This window comes from Oncorhynchus mykiss, chromosome 28 (assembly GCF_057628025.1).
Source record: "Oncorhynchus mykiss isolate SJ-2025 chromosome 28, ASM5762802v1, whole genome shotgun sequence".
Lineage (NCBI taxonomy): Eukaryota > Metazoa > Chordata > Actinopteri > Salmoniformes > Salmonidae > Oncorhynchus > Oncorhynchus mykiss.
In genome coordinates this window covers 36,959,165-36,985,448 of record NC_143049.1, presented here as the reverse complement: position 1 = coordinate 36,985,448, position 26,284 = coordinate 36,959,165, and the positions used below count along the sequence as shown (strand labels likewise).

The 26,284-nt window shown below is 42.7% G+C and overlaps 2 protein-coding genes across 2 annotated transcripts; one reads left to right on the top strand and one right to left on the bottom strand.

The window, feature by feature from the left end:
* The first annotated feature begins 173 nt into the window (after window positions 1-173).
* On the top strand, window positions 174-8,837 carry rpp40 (ribonuclease P/MRP 40 subunit). Its single transcript, XM_021590060.3, has 8 exons — window positions 174-450; window positions 680-824; window positions 940-1,008; window positions 2,839-2,934; window positions 3,097-3,222; window positions 3,549-3,747; window positions 8,198-8,332; window positions 8,450-8,837. The coding sequence occupies exons 1-8, from the start codon at window positions 334-336 to the stop codon at window positions 8,646-8,648; spliced, it is 1,086 nt and encodes a 361-aa protein (XP_021445735.2). The 5' UTR covers window positions 174-333; the 3' UTR covers window positions 8,649-8,837.
* Window positions 8,838-13,885: 5,048 nt separating this feature from the next.
* On the bottom strand, window positions 13,886-25,047 carry LOC110509094 (chromodomain Y-like protein). The gene is made up of 7 exons (XM_090225221.1): window positions 24,739-25,047; window positions 20,001-20,820; window positions 19,088-19,353; window positions 18,536-18,708; window positions 17,940-18,150; window positions 15,749-15,892; window positions 13,886-15,190 (listed from the first exon to the last, which is right to left on the bottom strand). The coding sequence occupies exons 1-7, from the start codon at window positions 24,760-24,762 to the stop codon at window positions 15,032-15,034; spliced, it is 1,797 nt and encodes a 598-aa protein (XP_090081347.1). The 5' UTR covers window positions 24,763-25,047; the 3' UTR covers window positions 13,886-15,031.
* Window positions 25,048-26,284: the final 1,237 nt, after the last annotated feature.

The following is a 26,284-nucleotide window of genomic DNA, read 5'->3' as shown; positions in this document are numbered from 1 at the left end:
TTGTTCTACATAGCATATTTCTATCTGAACGATCCAAAACGTCGCGTCCTTCTGAACGAGCAAAAGGCATATTTGATGGTTTGGACAAAGACTACAGGTTTCTAAACTGTGGTTTAGAGTTTTGCTATGGTCACTATTGGCTACTTTAAACACGCGATTGGCTACTTTAAACACGTGACAAGCAAGCACGCTGGCTCTCTAGCCGGAAGTAGTTTACAAGTTCAGAGAGGAACATACTGTATTTCACATGTTTGATTCACAAGTGTGTGTATAGCTAAATGTCTTTGGTTTAAATGTGTTTAGATTTGTTGTTTTTGATACAAGTCTAATACAATGTACCCGGAGCTAGACAAGTGTCCAAGAAGTTTACTTGTTTGCGAGAAATCGAACTTTGAGCATGAAAAGTCTAGACACGACACTCACGTGTCAAAACATTATTTTAACCACAAGGTAAGCAATTTTATGGTTCTGTGGTAGCTAACGTTAGATGGTTTAGATTATCTGCACGGAACCTGCTGCCACTTCGTTTGCTTTGCCACTTGTTTCACCTACGTGTTAAATCTAAACAACACTGTTTGCTAACTAGCCAGTCTGTGGATTAAGCAAATTACCAATGTGTGACACTATAGATGCATGTGATGTGAACTAAAAACATTAGGTAATTAATTCATCCTCTCAGGTGTCGGTTGTAATACCGGGATGTGGTGCCCTTTCTTCCCGGCTGGCCACTGTCATAAACAATTTCAGCAAGTATTTTCTGGTGAAGAATTTACCAGTCTATGAGTTTTTGGATAAAGACTTCTTGAAGAATGTTGTGTGGGATGGTAAGTGCATAGAAGGAGAACACTATTACATTTGGTAAATGAAACAACTACCTTTCAGTAAAAAAAAAAGCGTTATTTTCATGCTAGTTTAAAGTATGCCTGTTTGTTTCCCCAGGCGCTCTCTATGCTCTTTCCTACAAGACAAGCATTGACCAGGATAACACCATTGCACTTCTCCCTAGCGGTGAGTTCCCTTACCACTGTGTTCTACCTATTATCATCTTATTACAGGACATGACTCGCACTGTAGTCCTACCGCTATAGTCTTAATAAAAGTGTGTGTAGAGTAGTAGCCATGGTCTAAAACAGGCTAGAAAGTACACTACCGGTCAAACGTTTTAGAACACCTACTCATTCAAGGGTTTTAATTTAGTATTTTTGACTGTTTTCTACATTGTAGAATAATAGTTAAGACATAAAACTATTAAATAATACATGTCGTAACCAAAAAAGTGTTAAACATATCAAAATATATTTTATATTTGAGATTCTTCAAATAGCCACCCTTTGCCTTGATGTCAGCTCTGCACACTCTTGGCATTCTCTCAACCAGCTTCATGAGGAAGGCTTTTCCAGCAGTCTTGAAGGAGTTCCCGTATATGCTGAGCACTTGTTGGCTGCTTTTGCTTCACTCTGCAGTCCAACTCATCCCAAACCATCTCAATTTGGTTGAGGTTGGGGGATTGTGGAGGCCAGGTCATCTGATGCAGCACTCCATCACTCTCCTTCTTTGTAAAATAGCCCTTACACAGCCTGGAGGTGTGTTGGGTCTTTGTCCTGTTGAAAAACAAATGATAGTCCCATTAAGCGCAAACCAGATGAGATGGCATATCATGGCAAAATGCTGTGGTAGCCATGCTGATTAAGCGTGTCTTGAATTCTAAATAAATCAGACAGTGTCACCAGAAAAGCACCATAACACCACCTCCTCCATGCTTCACAGTGGGAACCACACATGCGGAGATCATCCGTTCACCCACATCGCGTGTCAGTTGGAACCAAAAATCTCAAATTTGTCCATTGTCCATGTTTCTTGGCCCAAGCAAGTCTCTTCTTATTGGTGTCCTTTAGTAGTGGTTTCTTTGCAGAAATTTGACCACGAAGGCCTGATTCACACGGTCTCCTCTGAGCAGTTGATGTTGAGATGCGTCTGTTACTTGAACTCTGTGAAGCATTTATTTGGGCTGCAATTTCTTAACTTTTAAGAAGACACACCTGTTAATTGAAATGCATTCCAGGTGACTACCTCATGAAGCTGGTTGAGAGAATGCCAATAGTGTGCAACGCTGTCATCAAGGCAAAGGGTGGCTACTTTGAAGAATCTCAAATATAAAACAAATGTAGATTTGTTTAACACATTTTTGGTTACTACATGATTCCATGTGTTATTTAATAGTTATGTCTTCACTATTATTCTAATGTAGAAAATAGTAAAAAATAAAGAAAAACCCCTGAATGAGTAGGTGTTATAAAACCTTTAACCGGTAGCGTATAATATTGGGACAAGAAGATATCACAAAATTGCAGTCATGTTGTCCTGGGCAATAGAACCAATGGAATTTGCCAGGCATGTATTCACTAGGAAGCAAATGGGGTGGGACTAACCTAAATTTGTCCAATAAGAAACGCTCATTTTTTTGTTGCAAATGTTTTGCTTCAGTGTGCACTAATGAATACAACCCAGAGCTCCCCTGCCAGGCTGCCACATGGGTCAGTGGAGATTATTTATTTTATTTAACCTTTAACTAGGCAAGTCAGTTAACAAATTCTTATTTACAATGACGGCCAAACCCGGACGACGCTGGGCCAATTGTGCGCCGCCCTATGGGACTCTCAATCACGGTCGGTTGTGATACAGCTTGGAGTCAATGCTAGTTCTATTAAACTAACTCCACTACCATCAAAACTGGTTGTATTTTGACTTTCAATACTAGCACAATGTACTACAAGAAAGGAGGCCCGACGTTACATTGACTGGTCCTGTAAATAAACCTCTGCTCTGTCTGAATCCAAGGTCAGCTGATCCTCTCTGTGGATAAGGACACGTATGAACAGCTGGGTGTGGAGGGAAAGCCGTCACAGTACAATCACAGACAGCCCATGAGATATGGTGAGAAAGGATAATGTATCTTTTCATATTATGTTATTGACATTTAATTGATATTTCTTTGCGCCACACCTCCACCCGGTTTCTTACTCATAATTTGTTGTTGTGATGTTTGAAATGACATCTGACCTGGTTGAATTTAATAACAACGGGGATGTTCTGCAGTCGTGACCATTGACCTGACGGACAAATCCATGGCGCCGGAAGGGAAGCGCTACCAGCGAGTTCTCTCCAGCCTTAAAGAAAGGGTGCCTCTGAAAAGCGACTTCCTGCTAGGACGGCACAATTCGGGTAGGAGAACATTTTGTGTTTGTTTGCACTGTTGAGTCTGAGGCATGTCATGTCTAGTCTGTCCAAGTCCAGGGTTGTTTTCACTAGACTAAATGGAAGAAAACAGAGGAAACAGAGAGGGGACCACCTGAATTTGTCCAATGAGAAACTCTCGTTTTTTGTTGGCTACAGTATGCTCTTATGAATATGACCCTGAACTTGTCCAATAAGAAACTCTCGTTTTTTGTTGGCTACAGTATGCTCTTATGAATACGACCCTGAGTTTCCGTAAGCTGGCCAATGTTTTCTTTCAAAGCATTTCTAAAATTGCGTCTGTCGACTTCAAGGGGCGGATGGGGATAGAGCGCTGCAGAGTCTCCTGTCCCGTTACCAGTGGAAAGAGCACAGACCAGTGGTCAGTAGCCACACCCTGAAGGATCTGCCATGTCCATCCCTGAACGCTTTGGACCTGCGCGGGGACCAGCGGTCTTGTGACCCCCACAGCTTCCTGGAGTGGCTTGGAGCAGTGAGCGCTGGTGTCAGTTGGTACGTACACAACCATATAGTTCTAATGGATATAAATACAGTGCTTTCAGGAAGTATTCTCACATCCTTTGAGCCTGAATTTAAAATGGGTTAAATAATAGGTGGCATGCACTCACTGTGTGCAATAAGCGTTTAGCATGATTTTTGAATGACTACCTTAAATCGCTGTACCCCACACATACAATTATCTGTAAGGTCCCTCAAACGGACACTCAACTTCAAACACAGATTCAACCACAAAGACCAGGGAGGCTTTCCAATGCCTCTCAAATATGGGCACCTATTGGTAGATGGGTAAAAAAAAAAAAGAAGCTAACATTGAATATCCCTTTGAGCATGGTGAAGTTATTAATTACATTATGGATGGTGTATCAAAACACCCAGTGACTACAAAGATCCAAGCGTCCTTCCTAACTCAGTTGCCAGAGAGGAAGAAAACCGGACAGGAATTTCACCATGAGACCAATGGTGACTTTAAAATAGTTAGATTTTAATGGCTGTGATAGGAGGAAACTGAGGATGGATCAACAACATTGTAGTTACTCCACAATACTAACCTAATTGACAGAATGAAAATAAAGAACAGAAATATTCCAAAACATGCATCCTGTTTGCAAAATGGCACTAAAGTAATACTGCAAAAAATGTGGCAAAGTAACTTTTTGTCCTGAATACAAAGTGTCATGTTTGGGGCAAATACAACACATTACTGAGTATCACTCTCCATATTTTCAAGCATAGTGGTGGCTGCATCATGTTATGGGTATGCTTGTAATTGTTAAGGACTGAGGAGTTTTTCAGGATAAAAATAAATAAATTAAATGGCGCTAAGCACAGGCAAAATCCTAGAGAAAAACCTGGTTCAGTCTGCTTTCCCCACACACTGGGATATGAATTCACCTTTCAGCAGGACAATAACCTAAAACACAAGACCAATCTACACTGCGGTTGCTTTCCAAGAAGACAGTGAATGTTCCCGAGTTACAGATTTGACTTAAATCTACTTGAAAATCTATAGCAAGACCTGAAAATGGTTTTCTAGCAATGATCAACCAATTTGAATTATTTTTTAAAGAATAATGGGCAAATGTTGCACAATCCACGTGTGGAAAGCTCTTAGAGACTTACCCAGAAAGACTTGAATCAATCGCTGTCAAAGGTGCTTCTACAAAGTATTGACTCAGGGGTGGGAATACTTATGTAAATTAGATTTTTCTTGGAGAAGAAAAAGAGGAGGAAGGGAAGCACTGCTAAGGTACACAATAGTAGATTTTGGTAGACAGAAGGTGCTCTTTGGTAAAAGGGGTAAATTGGTTATCAAAAAGAAAGAAGGACCAAGGCACTAGTCATATAATACATTAAAATGCCTTTATTAGTATGGCATGTTCAACATGCCATACAAATTACTAATAACAACAAATCATGACGAGTCCTCCTTTCTTTTTGAAATGAGATTTTTCTATTTAATTTTCAATAAATGTACAAAAAATGTCTAAACATTTTCACTGTCATTATCAAATCAAACTTTATTTGTTACATGCGCCGAATACAACAAGTATAGACTTTACCATGAAATGCTTACTTACAAGCCCTTAACCAACAGTGCAGTTCAAGAAGAGTTAAGAAAAATATTTACCAAATAAAATAAAGTAAAAAGTAACACAATAACATAACAATAACGAGGCTATATACAGGGGGTACCGGTACCGAGTCAGTGTGCAGGGGTACAGGTTAGAGGTAATTTGTACATGTAGGTAGGGGTGAAGTGACTATGCATAGATAATAAACAGGGAGTAGCAGCAGTGTACAAAACAAATGGGGTCAATGTAATAGTCCAGTGGCCATTTGATTAATTGTTCAGCAGTCTTATATCTTGGGGGTAGAAGCTGTTGAGGAGCCTCTTGGTCCTAGACTTGGCGCTCCGGTACTGTTTGCCTTGCGGTAGCAGAGAAAACAGTCGAGGACTTGGGTGACTGGAGTCTCTGACAATTTTATGGGCTTCCCTCTAACACTGCCTATTATATAGGTCCTGGATTGCAGGAAGCTTGGCCCCAGTGACGTACTGGGCCGTACTCACTACTCTCTGTAGCGCCTTACGGTCAGATGCAGAGCAGTTGCCATACCAGGTGGTGATGCAACCGGTCAGGATGCTCTCGATGGTGCAGCTGTAGAACGTTTTGAGGTTCAGTCTCCTGAGGGGGAAAATGTTTTGTTGTGCCCTCTTTATGACTGTCTTGGTGTGTTTGGAACATGATATATAGTTGATGTTGAGACCAAGGAACTTGAAGCTCTCAACCCACTCCACTACAGACCCGTTGATGTTAATGGGGGCCTGTTCGGCTCGCCTCTTCCTGTAGTCCACGATCAGCTCCTTTGTCTTGCTCACATTGAGGGAGAGGTTGTTGTCCTGGCACCACACTGACAGTTCTCTGACCTCCTCCCTATTGGCTGTCTCATTGTTGTCGGTGATCAGGCCTACCACTGTTGTCGCCAGCAAACTTAATGATGGTGTTGGAGTCGTGTTTGGCCACGCAATTGTGGGTGAACAGGTAGTACAGGAGGGGACTAAGTACACACCCCTGAGGGGCCCCAGTGTTGAGGATCAGTGTGGCAGACATGTTTTTGCATACTTTTACCACCTGGGGGTGGCCCATCAGGAAGTCCAGGATCCAGTTGCAGAGGGAGGTGTTTAGTCCCAGGGTCCTTAGCTTAGTGAGGAGCTACGTGGGCACTATGGTGTTGAACGCTGAGCTGTAGTCAATAAATAGCATTCTCACATAGGTGTTCCTTTTGTCCAGGTGGGACAGGGCAGTGTGGAGTGCGATTGAGATTGCGTCATCTGTGGATCTGTTGGGGCGGTATGTGAATTGGAGTGGGTCTAGGGTATTTGGGAGGATGCTGTTGATGTGAGCAATGACCAGCCTTTCAATGCACTTCATGGCTACCGACGTGAGTGCTACGGGGTGGTAATCTTTTAGGCAGGTTACCTTCGCTTTCTTGGGCACAGGGACTATGGTGACCAGCTTGAAACATGTAGGTATTACAGACTCAGTCAGGGAGAGGTTGAAAATGTCAGTGAAGACACTTGCCTGCTTTGAGTACACGTCCTGGTAATCCATCTGGCCCTGAGGCTTTGTGAATGTTGACCTGTTTAAAGGTTTTACATCGGCTACGGAGAGCGTTATCACACTGTCATCCAGAACAGCTGGTGCTCTCATGCATACTTCAGTGTTGCTTGCCTCGACGTGAGCATAAAAGGCATTTAGCTTGTCTGGTAGGCTCGCGTCACTGGTCAGCTCGTGTCTGGGTTTCCCTTTCTAGTCCGTAATAGTTTTCAAGCCCTGCCACCTCCGACAAATGTCAGAGCCAGTGTAGTAGGATTCAATCTTAATCCTGTATTGACGCTTTGCTTGTTTGATGGTTCGTCGGAGGGCATTGCGGGATTTCTTATAGGCTTCCGGATTAGTGTCCTGCTCCTTGAAAGCGGCAGTTCTAGCCTTTAGCTCGATGCGGATGTTGCCTGTAATCCATGGCTTCTGGTAGGGGTATGTATGTACGGTCACTGTGGGGACTACGTCGTTGATACACTTATTGATGAAGCCAGTGACTGATGTTCTCCTCAATGCCATTGGATGAATCCTGGAACATATTCCAGTCAGCTAGCAAAACAGTCCTGTAGCGTAGCATCCGCACCATCTGACCACTTTCGTATTGAGCAAGTCACTGGTACTTCCTGCTTTAGTTTTTGCTTGTAAGCAGGAATCAGGAGGATAGAATTATGGCCAGATTTGCCAAAATGGAGGGCGGGGGAGAGCTTTGCATGCATCTCTGTGTGTGGAGTAAAGGTGGTCTCAAGTTTTTTTTTTTCTCCTCTGGTTGCACATGTGACATGCTGGTAAAAAATGTGGTAAAACTGATTTAAGTTTGCCTGCATTAAAGTCCCCGGCCCCTAGGAGCGCCACTTCTGGGTGAGCATTTTCTTGTTTGCTTATGGCCTTACAGAGTTGGTTGAGTGCGCTCTTAGTGCCAGCATTGTTCTGTGGTGGTAAATAGACGGCTACGAATAATATAGATAAGAACGCTCTTGGTAGATAGTGTGGTCTACAGCTTATCATAAGGTACTGTACCTCAGGCGAGCAATAACTCTAGACTTTTTTAATATTAGACATGGCGCATCAGCTGTTATGGGGTATTGTGTGTAGCTGGGTGAGAAAAAAAACCCTATTTAATATTTATTTTTTATCAGGCTGTAACACAACAAAATGTGGAACAAGTCAAGGGGTATGAATACTTTCTGAAGGCACTGTATATGGCACTGGGTACTTGTGTAAGAGAGAGGGAAATCTGTCATGGTATTATTAACTTCTCCCTTGTGGCTAATCTCTCTCTCTCTCTCATAACACAAACACACTCATGCAGAAAGCTAGTGAATATGTTGTTCTTTGTTTAGTGACAATACAGCAGCCAGCTTCCTTTCAACATACGTCTGTCCAGAGCCCCAAACACTGGTGAGCCAAGCCCTGCATTGTACAGTGTCCGGCCTGCTGCTGCCCGAAGACATCTACTCTCTGCTGCAGGAACTGCAGTAAGTTCACCTTCTGCAACACATGACTGTATCGGTTCACTCATGAAGTAAGTTATATAAAAAAAATCAAGTCTTAAATATATACTAATTTACTATGTGGTCTTCTCCTAAAACCAGGCGGTTCTTTGACGAACCCAAAATCACGTCCTGGCTGTCACTGACTGTACACGGCTTCATGGACAGTCCCGTTTCCTGGGGAGATGCAGAACACGGGTTTCACAAGGGTGGTGAAAACTTCTACAACCTCGTCCTCTTCAAGAACCAGGACTACTGGTTGCACATGGGCACTGGCTCCCATGATAGATGTCCCCCATGATGACCACAAATACGTTTTTTTTTTTTTTTTTTCAGCTTGTTTTTTTTAGGAAAATAAGGTATTGTGTACAAAGCTGTTCACAAAATGTACTGCTTATCAATTGTGATGTTTCTAAAGAAATCTACTAATTTGCTCAATCTTAATTTTTGTCTTTGCCATCTTCAATAAAAATAATTGAGTCCAACTGAAGTGCTCATAGTAAGTTGTTCTTGGTTGTTTTTATACATTTCAGGAAACATGAAATTAATTTAATCCCGTCATTTCAAGTGAAGGTGCTACACAGGATACATTTTTTTTTTTTTTTAATCTGGATAAAAAAAAAAAAAAATGTGCATTGTCATTTCAAAACACTTCCATAATTTATATACACTGAACATAAATATAAACGCAACGTGTCAAATGTTGGTTTCATGAGCTGAAATAAAAGATCCCAGAAATATAACATAAAAAGCTTATTTCTCAAACATGTTTTGTTTACATCCTTGCTAGTCAGCATTTCTCCTTTGCCAAGATAATCCATCCACTTGACAGGTGTGGCATATCAAGAAGCTGATTAAAAGCATGATCATTGCACAGGTGCACCGTAAGCTGGGGACAATAAAAGACCACTCAAGAATGTGTAATTTGGTCTCACAACACAATGCCACAGATGTCTTAAGTTTTGAGGGAGCTTGCAATTGGCATGCTGACTGCAAGAATGTCCACCAGAACTGTTGCCAGAGAATTGAATGTTAATTTCTCTACCATAAGCCGCCTCCATTGTTTTAGAGAATTTGGCAGTACGTCCTACCGACCTCACAACCGAGGACCACGTGTATGACGTCATGCTGTGTTAGTCGTTTGCTGATGTCAACATTGTGAACAGAGTGCCCCATGGTGGCGGTTATGGTATGGGCAGGCTTAAGCTACGGACAACAAACACAATTGAATTTTATCAACGGCCATTTTAATGCACAGAAATACCGTGACGAGATCTTGAGGCCCATTTCTTAAGGTATCTGTATTCCCAGTTATGTGAAATCCATAGATTAGGGCCTAATGAATTTATTTAAATTGACTGATTTACTCATAACTCAGTAAAATATTACGAATTATTGCATTGCACTAGCCTGCTCTTCAGTGGAGTGGATGTGTGGTCCCAAGTCTGAATTTAAGGGTCTCTTTTCCAAGCTTAAAAGGATAAACATTCAACATTGGCCATGGTGTCAATCCAGTAGCTAAGAAAGTAATACTAAGTGTATGTTGTGTAGTAAGCTGTTAGTGGCCCATGTGCCTCACCCTAATAATTTGCTCCCGTTTCCCCTCCTAATTTCACCTACAGTTCTGACTTGGTGGTGCACACCTATAGCCTGTTTAAGAGAAATGTAATAATTGAATATTGTAAGAGCTTTCATTGTCTGCTTATACCCCCCCTTTAATTTATCCTACGGTTCTGACTTGGTGTACAGGGAGAATACTGTAAGAACGGTCCATGTTTTGAATTGTCGCTGTACAATTCAAAATTGCTGGATAATATATTATAATATAATATATATATATAAATAATATATTGACTATGTCTGTCCTAGCTCGCTCATAATGTCTTAATCAAAATTATGGATTGCCTCTTATCCGCTCGTTGTCCCCTTATGCCATAGTTTGTACATCTCAAATGACATTATAAAAAACACATTTCTGCAGTGCACCAAATCAGGCCTTTATGGTAGAATGGCCAGATGGAAACCCCTCAGTAAAAGGCATATGACAGCCCACTTGAAGTTTGCCAAAAGGCACTTAAAGGACTCTCAAGAGTCAAGACCATGAGAAACAAGATTCTCTGGTCTGATGAAACCATGTGGGAGGAAACCTGGCACCATCCCTACGATGAAGCATGGTGGTGGTGGCAGCATCATCATGCTGTGGGGATGTTTTTCAGTGGCAGGGAGACTAGTCAGGAACAGAGAAAAATATAGAGATCCTTAATGAAAACCTGCTCCAGAGCACTCAGGACCTCAGACTGGGGCGAAGGTTCACCTTCCAACAGGACAACGACCCTAAGCACACAGCCAAAACAATGCAAAGAATGGCTTCGGTACAAGTCTCTGAATGTCCTTGAGTGGCCCAGCCAGAGCCCGGACTTGAACCCGAATGAACATCTCTGGAGAGACCTAAAAATAGCTGTGCAGCAACGCTCTCCCATCCAACCTGACAGAGCTTGAGAGGATCTGCAGAGAAGAATGGAATAAACTCCCCAAATACAGGTGTGCCAAGAAGACTCTGTAATCGCTGCTAAAGGTGCTTCTACAATGTACTGAGTAAAGGGTCTGAATACTTATGTAAATTTTTTATAAATGTGCAAACAAAAAATAAAAAAAAACTTTACCTTTTCATTATGGGGTATTGTGTGTAGATTGATGAGGGGGGGGGGGGGGGGGGGAACTATTTAATACATTTTAGAATAATGCTGTAACCTAACAAAATGTTGAAAAAGTCAAGGGGTCTGAACTTTCTGAATGCACTGTATAACCTAACCAACACAATATTACTTTAACAGGTTCAGACCATTTATTTTCACAGCGAGTATAGATTTCATTAATCTATATTTTTAAAAAAAAACACACGTTCGGATTCTACAGCATGTATATTTATATAAGTTCAACTACAAAATAGGTCACATGTATGCAAACATGCTGTACCAGGATTTGAGTCAAGGCAGTTCACACAGTTCTTCAGAAGGGTGAGGATTATGGGATTTCGTACTTTTAAATTAATTTCGTTGCTGTACAAAAATGCAGTCAATTTCAACAACGCTTCTTGGAATCTTTCAACAGAATGAGTGAATTCTGTGTACACTAGACAAGCCTCATCATCATGCTGTGTTAACACACTACAAATTATATATTTTTTTTAAATACAGTACATTTCTTCAATGAGAAAAACGTGGAGGACATTACATTAACTAAGCTGTGGTCCAAGTGTTGAAGGCGCCTGCTAATATTTCTAAATCAGCATTCAGTGAAACATGGAAGTACGTTAAAAAAAAAAAACATCTTTATTTAACTAGGCAAGTCAGTTAAGAACAAATTCTTATTTACAATGACAGCCTAACAGGGCCAAACCAGGACGACGCTGGGCCAATTCTGCGCCGCCCTATGGGACTCCCAATCATGGCCAGTTGTGTGATACAGCCTGGAATCAAACCAGGGTCTGTAGTGACGCCTCCAGCACTGAGATGCAGTGCCTTAGACCCGCTGCGCCACTCTGGAGCACTCGAGGTATGACATGCTTCAGGCATAATTTGGGAAAACTAAGCAAAAAGGACATGTTTTTATGAAAGAGCATCGCCTTATTGATACGCAATACCTCTTCACCTTTGCTTACAGAAAATCCCAACCGAAATACTGACTTCTATCCCTTCTAGAAGAAAAAAAATATGCGAATAAAACAAGCCGACTGGTGCAGTTGCGGCGCTAACAATTTTATACATCTATGCGCGAAGGCCAAAACTGAAAGTGATAACTAAAAATCATACTATGTCCACGAAGTAGACTGCCCCGAGAAGATACTTCACTTTTCAATAAAATAAAATCAAACTGTGAAACAAACCCATGAGCAATGACTCAAAAACAGACACTACTTTTGTCCAAACCATCTCCACTTTAAACATTTAAATATTCATAGACAATATAAATAATGACATTTTCCATAATTCTTTATCGAAATAGGTTGAAGGTAACAGCAGTTGTCCAGATATCGGGATATTGCGATGACATCTGTTACCCCGAGCTCTGCTACTTTTATAAATCCAGTGAAACAAGGAATATGGCCAAATGATTGGTGAGGCCACAAAAACATTGGCCAAGTCAGAATTCATATATAAAAAGACAAATACAAACAAACTGTAGGCGAATAACGGTTTTGTTTTACAAACTCAAAAAGCTGTACATCTTTTTTTCCCCCCAGGGCTATGACTAATGTAAATAGAATGCCTCCACAGCATTTTAGTAGTATCCTTTGCTCAATGCAACAACAAAAAAACAAGGTGAGATATGCTGAAGCTGCAAAAGTCCTATATCCATGGTACTGAGTGGTGAGATTAAAGGCTATTCTCACTGATAATCGCTTCAGATCAGAACACACATTTTGACATTAGAAAATGGGAGTAAAGAACAAGGCACTGCTTTTAGCTAGTACCCTAGCCTAGCCTCGTCACAACTGAGCCTTGAACCGCGTACCCTAGCCTCGTCACAACTGAGCCTTGAACCGTGTACCCTAGCCTCGTCACAAATGAGCCTTGAACCGTGTACCCTAGCCTCGTCACAACTGAGCCTTGAACCGTGTACGCTAGCCTCGTCACAACTGAGCCTTGAACCGTGTACCCTAGCCTCATCACAACTGAGCCTTGAACCGTGTACCTTAGCCTCGTCACAACTGAGCCTTAAACCGTGTACCTTAGCCTCGTCACAACGGAGCCTCGAACTGTGTACCCTAGCCTCGTCACAACTGCATTCATTGTATCAGAATCTTGTAATTGTCTCTCCTTTGCGTGTATGTTTCATGGATGGAATAAATCAGGAGTTGCAGAATATTAAATTAAATTGTAATAAAGTCTTAACTTAAAACAAAAACAATTCTGTTTACTATAGAAACTGTTTGGTGGAAAATCCAGTCCCCCAAGCCAAATAAAACAACAAAAAGATGACCTGGGTGAAATATCATCTACAGATGATATCAGTTAGACAAAAAGTAAAAATACAGTGTTAAAAATTAATCTGACATACTCTGTTCTGGATTCAATCAAAGGCGTGCTGTTCATAAGGCACTGCACTGTTGACAATGAGTCTTTTAAAAGGCCGTTACCCTGACGTTCGAAGATGGCATTCATGGTGAACGCTACAGATGACGGCTCAAGCTTAAAATGACCTTTTTAAGTTAAATGCAGTACACTTCTCGACAACGCACCTTTTAAATTTAATCCCGGCCTCCATTCAGTTCAAATAGCAATAGGTCCTGTTTTGAATGGAAAGCTTGACAGGGGTCAATGTGGAGAATCCAATAAGCCTCCCATCCACTGGGCGGCGCTGTTTTCCCAAGAGTTCAGAGAGTTACATCTTATTGCAGGCTCCACAATGGAAAGTCGCCTAGGTTTTTGTCAAAGTTTTCAATGTGAACTTTTGTTGTGTCATAAATTCTGATCCATGTTGATACAACATCCCATCCAAATCAATCCTGAGGTGAGTAGGACAAACACCCCACTATGCAAGAAACTTTGTGTATTCATCAATGTCTTCACCTCCTCCAATCCCTCCATCCCTTTCAATCTAGGCCACGTTTAGTTGAACCTATAATGTGGAATGGTATTTTGGGCGGGCCAGGGCTATTGGGTAGAGCAGTGTTTCCCAACTCTGGTCCTCCAGTAGCCCCAACAGTGTTTCCTAACCCTGGTCCTCCAGTACCTTCAACAGCCCAACCCTGGTCCTCCAGTACCCCCCAACATTGTTGCCCAACCCTGGTTCTCCAGTAGCCCCAAAAGCCCAACTCTGGTTCTCCAGTAGCCCCAACAGCCCAACCCTGGTCCTCCAGTAGCCCCCAACATTGTTGCCCAACCCTGGTCCTCCAGTAGCCCCAACAGCCCAACCCTGGTTCTCCAGTAGCCCCAACAGCCCAACCCTGGTTCTCCAGTAGCCCAAACCTGGTCCTCCAGTAGCCCCCAACATTGTTGCCCAACCCTGGTTCTCCAGTAGCCCCAACAGCCCAACCCTGGTTCTCCAGTAGCCCCAACAGCCCAACCCTGGTCCTCCAGTACCCCCCAACATTGTTGCCCAACCCTGGTCCTCCAGTACCCCCCAACATTGTTGCCCAACCCTGGTCCTCCAGTACCTTCAACAGTACAGTTTTGTTGTAGTCCTTGACAAGCATACCTCATTCAACTCATTGAGGGCTTGATGATTTGTTTACAAGTCGAATCAAGTGTGCTTGTCTAGGGTTACAATAAAAATGTGTACTGTTGGGGGTACTGGAGGACCAGGGTTGGGCAACAATGTTGGGGGGTACTGGAGGACCAGGGTTGGGCTGTTGGGGCTACTGGAGAACCAGGGTTGGGCTGTTGGGGCTACTGGAGAACCAGGGTTGGGCTGTTGGGGCTACTGGAGAACCAGGGTTGGGAAACACTGGGTTAAAAGGGTCGAAGGCCAGGGGTTATTGGGTAAAGGGTCAACATATGGTCACCAGGATGCTAGGGAGATTTAAAGGTCCAGCATCAACGTCTCAATGGGCACACACACACACACACACACATACAATTAATCACACAGATTGCAGATTGAACCGGTTGCACTCCCAGTGCAGTTTGTCTGGTTCCCCCACTGAATGGGGCTCGGGAACATGGGGGACACATGCTTTCCTTAAAACTCATCTATCTTCTTCTGCAGATATTGGAGGATGGAGTCCATCCCCTGCGAGGAGCCCCAAACTCTCTTCAGCGCCTCACACTCGCGTTCGTTGGCCTGCTCCAGGGCGGCCCGGTTTGCATTTCGGACCAGTGCTTTGGACTCCCGCAGGACCTACAGTGCAGCAGAGGCCCCCACCCCACCCGGCGGAAAAACAGGAAAGGAAAATGACTGATGGATATGGATGCATTGAAAGGTTATTGGCATAGACTCCCTTAACCATTCCTTGTGGGACATGAGGTCACTCTTATGTCAACAATGTCTGCACAGACGATTCATGAAAAATTTTTGCAACATCCAGATAGTGTGACTTGATCTCAATTCAATGTATTCCTAAAATTATATATTATATATATATATATTATATTACTGCATTATATACTTATTATTATTTATTTTTAAACACACTCTTGGTTCCATTTTGTTTTGGGAGACATTGAAAAGCTAACAATTCAAGTGGCCACTGTTGTGGCTAGGAGAGAGTGTATGTGTATGCATACATATGAGTGTCAGTGACGTGATGTTTATGGTTTTGATGAGACAAAAAACGTGAACAAAAAGAGGAAGGACAACGAGGGCTGGGGAGGGGCCGTGGCCGTACTGTGACTGTGTAGAAATATATATTTTTTTTTAAATCTTAAAAAAAAAATCAAATGAAAGAGGATGACTTACAACTGAATTACAAGAGACTAGCTCCCTAATGCGAACCATCACCTCCTGAGTGAAAGTCCCGGGCCACAGCACCTGGGAGACAAGCCCTTTAGCACAGGCCTCCTGGGCCGTCAGCTTCCTCCCACTCAGCAGCATCTCATTGGCCTGAGAGACGAGGGGAAAGGGGAGGGAGAGAGAGAGAAGAGGGAGGGAGGTTAACGAGCCACTGAACACGACGATTGGCAAGAGTTTTTCTGTTACTCATTTGACAAACTAGATTTCAGTCTTGGAGGTGTGTTTCCTGACCGATTCAGTTTGGTTAATGATGATTGTCCCCTATCACTTCCTCAAAATCCCCAGAATGAATCTAAGATAAAGAAATCTGTAATAAAAATGTTGACATCTTTTGCCGAGGATGTTTTAGTTAAGCAATTTGACATCTAGCTAAGGTGTTTGGTGCGGTATTTCTGAAGTAAAGAAATGTGCAACGTATTGTCTTTTGTAAACAAAGTCTGTGCTGATGGACCTGTCTGTCTCACTGTCTATGCTATTGGATTAGAGAGCCAATCACCGCAGCTGTTTTCCCCATGTTAAGTCAGGTGTACACTACACGATTTTCGCCACCAATTTGGGCTGTTCCAGACAAGTTTGAGATCGGAGATAAAATCCCCATGTCGTTGGCTACTCGGGGGCGTGCGGCCGTCACCGACGCTCGATTCATGTGAATCAGGGACGCAATCTGAGGTCCGATCCTGTCTTTGGGCAGTCCTAGTTAGCCAATGAGAGCTCGCCAGAGAAAAAGCCAGTAAGATGATGACATCACCCAGGATGTGTAGACTCTGGAGCAGGAGCCATGATTAATACTGGTATGGATGTGTAGACTCTGGAGCAGGAGCCATGATTAATACTGGTATGGATGTGTAGACTCTGGAGCAGGAGCCATGATTAATACTAGTATGGATGTGTAGACTCTGGAGCAGGAGCCATGATTAATACTGGTATGGATGTGTAGACTCCGGAGCAGGAGCCATGATTAATACTGGTATGGATGTGTAGACTCCGGAGCAGGAGCCATGATTAATACTAGTATGGATGTGTAGACTCTGGAGCAGGAGCCATGATTAATACTAGTATGGATGTGTAGACTCTGGAGCAGGAGCCATGATTAATACTGGTATGGATGTGTAGACTCTGGAGCAGGAACCATGATTAATACTAGTATGGATGTGTAGACTCTGGAGCAGGTGCCATGATTAATACTGGTATGGATGTGTAGACTCTGGAGCAGGTGCCATGATTAATACTGGTATGGATGTGTAGACTCTGGAGCAGGAGCCATGATTAATACTAGTATGGATGTGTAGACTCTGGAGCAGGAGCCATGATTAATACTAGTATGGATGTGTAGACTCTGGAGCAGGAGCCATGATTAATACTGGTATGGATGTGTAGACTCTGGAGCAGGAGCCATGATTAATACTGGTATGGATGTGTAGACTCTGGAGCAGGAGCCATGATTAATACTAGTATGAGTCTGTATTTGCCTTTAACCAAAGCGTCAAATCGGTACAGCTCTGATATTCACAAGAAATGTTATTCAATTCAAAATGCTATATAGATATTTCAACTCTGTAATGGCAAGCGTGAATGTCTCTGACTGAAAACGTTTACGAGACTGCTTTGGAGCCACAGATCGTTCTAGCTACATTTAACAACCTAAATCACATCATTGTTTTCACGAGACAGCTTTGGTATGGAGAACGAGGAATGAGGAATCTTGTTGTCTGAGCCGGACCGGTTTAGTGTGCACACCACTACGTTCGGGAAAGACAAAACAATACAAGATAGACGGTCGTTTAACGTGAGAGGCTCAGCGATGTTTAGGATTTTTGAAAGTGGTGTACTGTACCACCCGGCATTAGTGCGGGGAAAATGGCCATCCTCAAATCAAAACCCAACCTTCATTTACCCGTTGTGAAGCACGGATACTTTGATTCAAACCCACGACCGCAGCAGTACAATGTGATCTAGAAACCGCTAGCCCACCCCCAAATCACTGACACAGATTAAACCTAGTCCCTGGAGCAAAAAGCAGCTAAAAAAATGCTAAAAGTGCTACACTTAAAAACCAGTTCCCCTAAACAATATCTGTATTGCTGTGCAAAACAACTCCCCCCTCTGAGAATGTGGAGGATTTTCAGCATCAACTCACCGAGGCCACGCCCATGATGCGAGGGAAGGTGACGGAGGCGCAGGCGTCAGGTGTCTGTCCGTAGGTGGTGTACGGCGTCTGGAACCAGGCTCTCTCGTTGGCCCAGACCACGTCACACAGCGGGAGGATGGAGGCTCCGAGGCCCACCGCCGGTCCGTTCAAGGCTACGATGATAGGCTTCTTGAATTGGATGAAAGTGTTCACGAATGTCCTGAGAGGATGAGAACAACAGACTGGGCCTGAATCACCATCTTCTGTGGCATTATTACAACGACTGACACTACAACACAGCATTCTACTCATCTTTATCAACAGTTTCAAAAATAACAGATGATATCTAGACAATCTGTAATTTGCACTGACCAGAGATGAAAAGACAGCCTAATGATGAGCTTCCACCATTTTGTTTTCTTTAATCAGTGCAGATGAAGATAAGGGAGACAAGGAGGATGAGGACAGATTTTTGGACAATCGAGAAATGAGGAAGTTGAGTTATCCTGCCGACCTTTTAAAAAATATATATCTATTTTTCTCCCTTTTTGAAAAATCATCCACATAAAAAAAAATAGAAACAGGAGGTAAGCCTTCTGACCTACCTAATGGTCTCAGCCATCTTGATGCTCTCTTTCTTACGGTCGTCGGTGAGCCGCCTGATGAAGTAGATGAAGTCCAGGCCGAAGCAAAAGAAGCTGCCTACGGCACTCAGTAGGACCAGCTTACTGTCGTCTGATGCCGCTGTGGCCATGGCACTCTGTATCTCCTTCATCACCTGAGGCAGCCAAGAGAGGGAGAGGAATTCAAAAATATGATCCATTTTTATGGGCCAGTTTCCCAGACACAGATGAAGCCTAATCTTGTACTAAGAAGCCCTTTCGATGGAGAATGATCACTGGAAATACTTTTTTTAGTCTAAGGCTTCATCTCTGTGTCCAGGAAACCATCCCAATATATTTTTGAAGGACCAGTATTTGACTTTCTTTAAAGAAATTTTGCTTACATTCATCAATTATATTTGACTACCAAATGTTTTGGAAATGTTGGCATAACAAAACTATAAAACTATTAAAAAAAAACTGTCACGTTGTAAAACAATTGTTTTGTCAGGGCAAAGACAGGCAGGCAGAAAGACAAGCAGGCGTATGACTCACGTTGGGGTTGAGTGAGTTGTTCTCCGAGGTCTTGGTGGAGAGCAGGATGTGGGTGAAGCCGTCCTGCTTCTTGACGACGAGGTCCCTGTAGCGATAGGCACTCTCCGTCTGCCGTACGCTGAACCGAAGGCGCTTGTCGAAGACCGAGCGCTGCTCTTCGAAGCGCCGTTTCCCCGCCACTCCGGAGACAGCGGTTACTCGCGCCACGGCGCTCTGCAGGTTAGCCGTCCCATTGGCTGCCAGAGCCTCCATGAGTGTCGATGTACCTGGTGGTTAAAAAACCCCACATAAGATACAGGGGGATGGAAATGGGAAGCATTTCTGCCTTTCTTAATATTGTCTATTGTAATAATCAGCTAGATTGACTATCTGGAACAGGCTGAATAGTTTACTGCATGTCATGAGTAGGTCTCAGTGCTTTTCTGGGCTTCCCTTCTGTTCTACTCAACAGTAGATGAACAGTGCACCAAATTTGAGTTCATTGATAACGAATGAGTGAACACTGAGACGAAAGGGGAGAAACGGAATTGGCCTGGAGTAAAGATTTGCATGGTAGTGTCCCCAATCACTCCCCTCGGGCATTGTGGTCTACATGGACCAGAATGAGAAGTCTGTACCTTCATAAGTCCTCCAACGCTACTTCCAGCAGCATCTGGTCCTCCAATGATAAAACAGGTACAATCAGAGGCAACACAACAATGGCTTCTGCCATTTACTGCTGCTCTAAAATAAAATGTTTACTTTTATTTCTTAACTGCATTGTTGGTTAAGGGCTTGTAAGTAAGCATTTCACTAAGGTCTACACCGGTTTGTATTCGGCGCATTTGACATAACATTTGAACGTACAACTACAAGACCTGGGTTCAGTAAACAGCACAACAACAGTTATTGCAGTCTATTGAAAAAGCCTTACCTTTCCCATTGAGGGTGCGTATGGATGCGGGTGTTACGGGGACTGGCTGAGGGATCAATGGGATTTGGCTTTGAGTCCTGGGCCGAGTCCCCATGCGTGCCCTTTCTTCCCCGGGCCCCAGCAGCAACCCCAGAGGCTTTTCCAACAGGGCCACCTCTGGGGGCACAGAGTCCTGCTCCTGACCCCCCTGTTCCAGACTGTGGGCCGCCTCGCTGGGCGACTCTTCAGAGTCCACCCAGCTGCTCATGGGGCTTTTGGGAACCAGGATTTTGATCCCGGACTTGGCCAGGTCCATACTCCGACGCGCCGTGCCCACTGGAGAAGCAGCGGGTCCACTTGTGAAGCTTAGACTAGAAATGGCACAGGTAGTGCAATCACTGTACTTTTGGCCCAAGATAAGCTGCTGTGTGTCCGTTTTGGAATTTGCCAGGCTAGAGTCAAGTGGTGGCAACTGTGGTTGCTGCGGCCGTTTGGAGACGGCCGTAGCTGCTGTGGTGGGCGAAGAGGTGGGTTTCACTAGAGCGTGGCCTCCTGCTCCACTATTGCCGCAGAGTGGCTGAGGCCTGCAGATCTGTTTGCGGGCGTTGTTGCTCGAACTGTGGCTGTGGGCCGTGCTGGGAGAGCTTTGAGTGGAGCGCAGTAAACTGCCGTCTCTCGGTCTTTCGCCGCGTGACTGATTAAAATGGTGAATGAACTCCATGCAGGCGGAGAGGTGCGACTCGGGCTCCCAGGTGTCCCCCTCGTATCCGTACCCCCTCCAGCGGACCAGGTACTCCATCTTTCCCTTCTTGTTCTTCCGTTTGTCCACAATTTTCTCAACCTGCGACAGAATTAAAAACAAAATAGTTGGCAGTGACTAGTCACTAAGTCACGATCAATGAGACTGAAACGTTTAGGCTTATATAGCCCACACTGGGCAAATGTTTCTTCGGTCTAATGGCGTCAGCAACAATTTATATGTGCATTCCGCTACCTACTAAAAAGGAAAGAAATGCAGGGGTATTTAAAAAAAAAAAACATACAAACTATCAATAACGAAATGTTAAGCTAAAATCTGCCTGCTTTTCTGTTTTTAAAATCAGGTCCCTACACAGGCTCAGAATCCTGCGATGGTGGGACATTTCCTGGCGACAGTAGTCAATGTAGTGCTTCTGTCATAACTCTTGGGAGACGCTGCTGTGGTGGGCATCAAACTTCCAACTGCAGATATAATGGATGTCCAGCTTCTTGGACTTCTTGTGCAGTACAATTACCAACTGCTATAAAAATGTCACAAGATCCACCTTCTTCACAATAAGCGTATCCAGATCACTTGATTGACGTAGAACATTTGCAACTGGTTGAGATGCATCTACTGCCATATCTTCTTCAGCACGGTGGCTTTTTCCCACCTTCAACTCTCTTCACCCACCTCCACTATAGGTGAGTTGCTGTACAATCGTGATCCTTGACACCTCAACCTTTATCCCCCTAACAGGGCACTCTGGGTATTCGGAAAATAAGATCCCTACCACAGTTGCAACATTTTTACATTCACAGACTCTCCAAAACATATTCCTTCCGTCTGCAAACACTTGACACAAATTTTTTTACACTTCTTGAGTTGCATCGGGTTTTGCGCGAACGCTCTTACGACGTATCTCATATATCCCAAACATTACATAAAGGTAGTAAATACTCAACATCAATAATACAGATTCATTTAGCTCCTTTTTCCTATTCTCTGTACAGAATTTTTTTGGGGGGGATTATCAAAATGTCCAAACGGGACACCAGAGAACAACTTTTACCGGTGCCCTGCGTTGAAAATAAAAGCTGTCCACTTCATGTGTCGATCATTTCACGAGCCACAATGAACGCTCCTTCAACTCTTTAGATACACAGGATGCCAACACCAACACCAATCCTGGTTCACACTGGGCTACATGTGAGACATCAGATGTATTCAGTAAAACACTGGGTTCATTAAAAGGCAGTTACTCTACCCAACAGGCAAGTAGTGTGACTCCTGAATAGATGACTTCATGGCTGATTGGGCCTGTTTATTGCATTAGCCTACTTTTTGATATTCCTCCTATCGTGTGTGTGTGTAACCTTTATTTAACTAGACAATTGCAACAGCTTTGATTAAAAAAAAAAATTAGATGTGTGTGTGTATATATATATATATATATATATATATATATATATATATATATATATATATATATATATATATATATATATACACACATACACACACACACACACACACACACTCCCCCCATTCAAAAGTTTGGGGTCACTTAGAAATGTCCTTGTTTTCCATGACAACATACATGAAATGAGTTACAAAATGAATAGGAAATATAGTCAAGACATCGACAAGGTTATAAATAATGATTTAATTGAAATAATTGTGTCCTTCAAACTTTGCTTTCGTCAAAGCCTCCATTTGCAGCAATTAGAGCCCTTTGGCATTCTAGTTGTCAATTTGTTGAAGTAATCTGAAGAGATTTCACCCTATGCTTCCTGAAGCACCTCCCACAAGTTGGATTGGCTTGATGGGCACTTCTTATGTACCATATGGTCAATCTGCTCCCACAACAACTCAATAGGGTTGAGATAAGGTGACTGTGCTGGCCACTCCATTATAGACAGAATACCAGCTGACTGCCATTTTACTAAATAGTTATTGCCTAGTTTGGAGCTGTGCTTTGGGTCATTGTCCTGTTGTAGGAGGAAATTGGCTCCAATTCAGCGCCGTCCACAGGGTATGGCATGGCGTTGCAAAAGGGAGTGATAGCCTTCCTTCTTCAAGATCCCTTTTACCCTGTACAAATCTTCCACTTTACCATAGCCAAAGCGCCCCCAGAACATCACATTGCCTTCACCATGCTTGACAGATGGCGTCAAGCACTCCTCCAGCATCTTAATTTATTTTTTCACTATTTTCTACATTGTAGAATAATAGTGAAGACATTAAAACTGTGGAATCATGTAGCAACCAAAAAAAAACATTTAACAAATCAAAATATATTTGAGATTCTTCAAAGTAGCCACCATTTGCCTTGACAGCTTGCACACTCTTGGCATTCTCTCAACCAGCTTCCAACAGTCTTGAAGGATTTCCCACATATGCTGAGCACTTGACACGGCAGTTGGAACCAAAAATCTAGAATTTGGACTCATCACACCAAAGGACAGATTTCCACCAGTCTAATGTCCATTGCTCGTGTTTATTGGCCCAAGCAAGTCTCTTCTTCTTATTAGTGTCCTTTAGTAGTGGTTTCTTAGCGGCAATTCGAACACGAAAGCCTTGAAGTTACTTCAACTCTGAAGCATTTATTTGGGCTGCAATTTCTGAGACTGGTAACACTAATGAACGTATCCTCTGCAGCAGAGATAACCCTGGATCTTCCTTTCCTGTGACGGTCCTCATGAGAGACAGTTTCATCATAGCGCTTGATGGTTTTTGCGTCTGCACTTGAAGAAACATTAGAAGTTCTTGAAATGTTCCGTATTGACTGATGTCTTAAATGTCTTAAAGTAATGATGGACTGTCGTTTCTCTTTGCTTATTTGAACTGTTCTTGACATAATATGGACTTGGTCTATATTCTGTATACCACTCCTACCTTTTCACAACAACTGATTAGCTCTGATTGGCTCAAACACATTAAGAAGGAAAGAAATTCCACAAATGACATTTTAACAAGGCACACCTGTTAATTGAAATGCATTCCAGGTGACTACATCATGAAGCTGTTTGAGAGAATACCAAGAGTGTGCAAAGCTGTCATCAAGGCAAAGGGTGAAGAATCTCAAATATAGAATATATTTTGATATGTTTAACACTTTTTTGGTAACTACATGATTCCATATGTGTTGTTTAATAATGCTGATGTCTTCACTATTATTATACAATGTAGAAAATCAATAAAAAATAAAACCCTTGAGTAGGTGTGTCAACTTTTGATGGTACTAATATCTATATCAGATTTCTATGGCTGTGTCAGCCTATGTTAACTGTCTTGCTGTTTCTAATGTGAGAGCTCTGTGGCTAAGATTTCCAATGTAGGCAATTTAACTACCAGTATATGGCAAACCTGAACGTGATAGAAAGACAATGAGCATGTTGACAAAGACAATGAGCATGTTGAGTTTGAAACTAACTTTACGCCATTATATCACACGGTCTAGATAAAGGATAGGGCTAGACTTGGCTACCTATAATAATTAGCCTACTAACTAAAGATGGAAAGCATTCACAGATTTGCATATACAATAGTATGTCTGAAATAATACGCCTAAAAATGTTGGATTGGCATGTAAAAACCAAAAAACCTGGCCACAATTGTATGTGAATCATTATTAGGACTAAGTTACACCTGGAGAAGTGATGCACAATCTGGGTGGAACTTGTAACAGAGTGGAAAGTACAAAAAGCTCACTAGTTAACAAACTTAAAACTGGCCAAGAAGACAACAGACCCCGTGACTATCGCTGCCCGCATCTAATCACAACAACAACAACATATCTAGCTAATCACACAGCAGCTCCTCATGCTAATAAAATATGGACTTCGACCTACAGTACTACTCTAAGCAGGCAACGAGTTTCTGGGCTGACATTTTATATGAAGCTAATGTTAAGTGGCTTTCAAGGCAAGTAGCTTGCTAGCTAAATACACACACCAACAAAAAACAAAACATTTCAGATAACGCTAGCTAGCAGTCGATAGTAGCTAGCTAACTCACCTCATAAAGCTCTTCCGAGGCCATTATGAGCAATGTATCTCGCCGTTTGGCTATCAAAACCTATTTTTGGTTTGAAGGCACCTTCTTCTCCTCAAGATGTAATGAAGCCCAATTTAGGTGTCTTTGGACTACGCCCAATCCTCGTAACGTTATAGCTATATTGGTCCTCGGTGTGCTGTGCTGTGATGTGCTGTCCAGCCCAGCATGTGAACTTTTTTTGTCTGGGGGTCTGTGTCCCCGAACTAGTTATTTTTGCGCTCTCACAGCTGCGCATATTTTGCGCATAAGGATGCGTTTTTTTTGGGAACCTAGTCAGACTGATACATAGACAGACTGCTGGTTGCTCACTGATGCACAATATATATACATTTTTTTTTCTCTCTCGCTTCGGTGTATATATGGGAGTCAATGTTCAATACATTAGCCTTCCTAATCGACTGTTTGATATTGCCCTTTACAATTGTTGGGGGATCACACATGACATCCTTTCCCTTCTTGCTTTTTCATATGCTCTGCACTGTATCAGTGATGTCTTTGACTGTATAGACTTATGCATTAAAGCCATTTTCATTACTTGACTTAAACCTTTCATGTTGTAGTTACACAGGCCTATATACATTACATTATTACATTACACGTATACATCTTACATGTAGGCTTTGTGACCTGAAATCCTTCATACAAAAGGCACATACAGTGGGGCAAAAAAAGTATTTAGTCAGTCACCAATTGTGCAAGTTCTCCCACTTAAAAAGATGAGAGAGGCCTGTAATTTTCATCATATGTACACTTCAACTATGACAGACAAAATTAGAAGAAAAAAATCCAGAAAATCACATTGTAGGATTTTTAATGAATTTATTTGCAAATTATGGTGGAAAATAAGTAGACCTCACAGACCTGTAACTTCTTCTTTAAGAGGCTCCTCTGTCCTCCACTCGTTACCTGTATTAATGGCACCTGTTTGAACTTATCAGTATAAAAGACACCTGTCCACAACCTCAAACAGTCACATTACAAACTCCACTATGGCCAAGACCAAAGAGCTGTCAAAGGACACCAGAAACACAATTGTAGACCTGCACCAGGCTGGGAAGACTGAATCTGCAATAGGTAAGCAGCTTGATTTGAAGAAATCAACTGTGGGAGCAATTATTAGGAAATGGAAGACATACAAGACCACTGATAATCTCCCTCGATCTGGGGCTCCATGCAAGATCTCACCCGTGGGGTCAAAATGATCCCAGAACCACATGGGGGGACCTAGTGAATGACCTGCAGAGAGCTGGGACAAAAGTAACAAAGCCTACCATCAGTAACACACTACGCCGTCAGGGACTCAAATCCTGCAGTGCCAGACGTGTCCCCCTGCTTAAGCTAGTACATGTCCAGGCCCGTCTGAAGTTTGCTAGAGAGCATTTGGATGATCCAGAAGAAGATTGGGAGAATGTCATATGGTCAGATGAAACCAAAATAGAACTTTTTGGTAAAAACTCAACTTGTCGTGTTTGGATTACAAAGAATGCTGAGTTGCATCCAAAGAACA

Bases quoted from the DNA above. Each gene is read 5' to 3' on its own strand.
- rpp40 (XM_021590060.3), top strand. From the start codon at position 334: ATGTACCCGGAGCTAGACAAGTGTCCAAGAAGTTTACTTGTTTGCGAG. The intron at 451-679 runs GTAAGCAATTTT...TCATCCTCTCAG, and splicing joins AACATTATTTTAACCACAAG to GTGTCGGTTGTAATACCGGG. The intron at 825-939 runs GTAAGTGCATAG...TTGTTTCCCCAG, and splicing joins GAAGAATGTTGTGTGGGATG to GCGCTCTCTATGCTCTTTCC.
- LOC110509094 (XM_090225221.1), bottom strand. From the start codon at position 24,762: ATGGCCTCGGAAGAGCTTTATGAG. The intron at 18,151-18,535 runs GTAGGTCAGAAG...TCATCCTCTCAG, and splicing joins AAGATGGCTGAGACCATTAG to GACATTCGTGAACACTTTCA. The intron at 15,893-17,939 runs GTGAGTTGATGC...CTCGTCTCTCAG, and splicing joins GCATCATGGGCGTGGCCTCG to GCCAATGAGATGCTGCTGAG.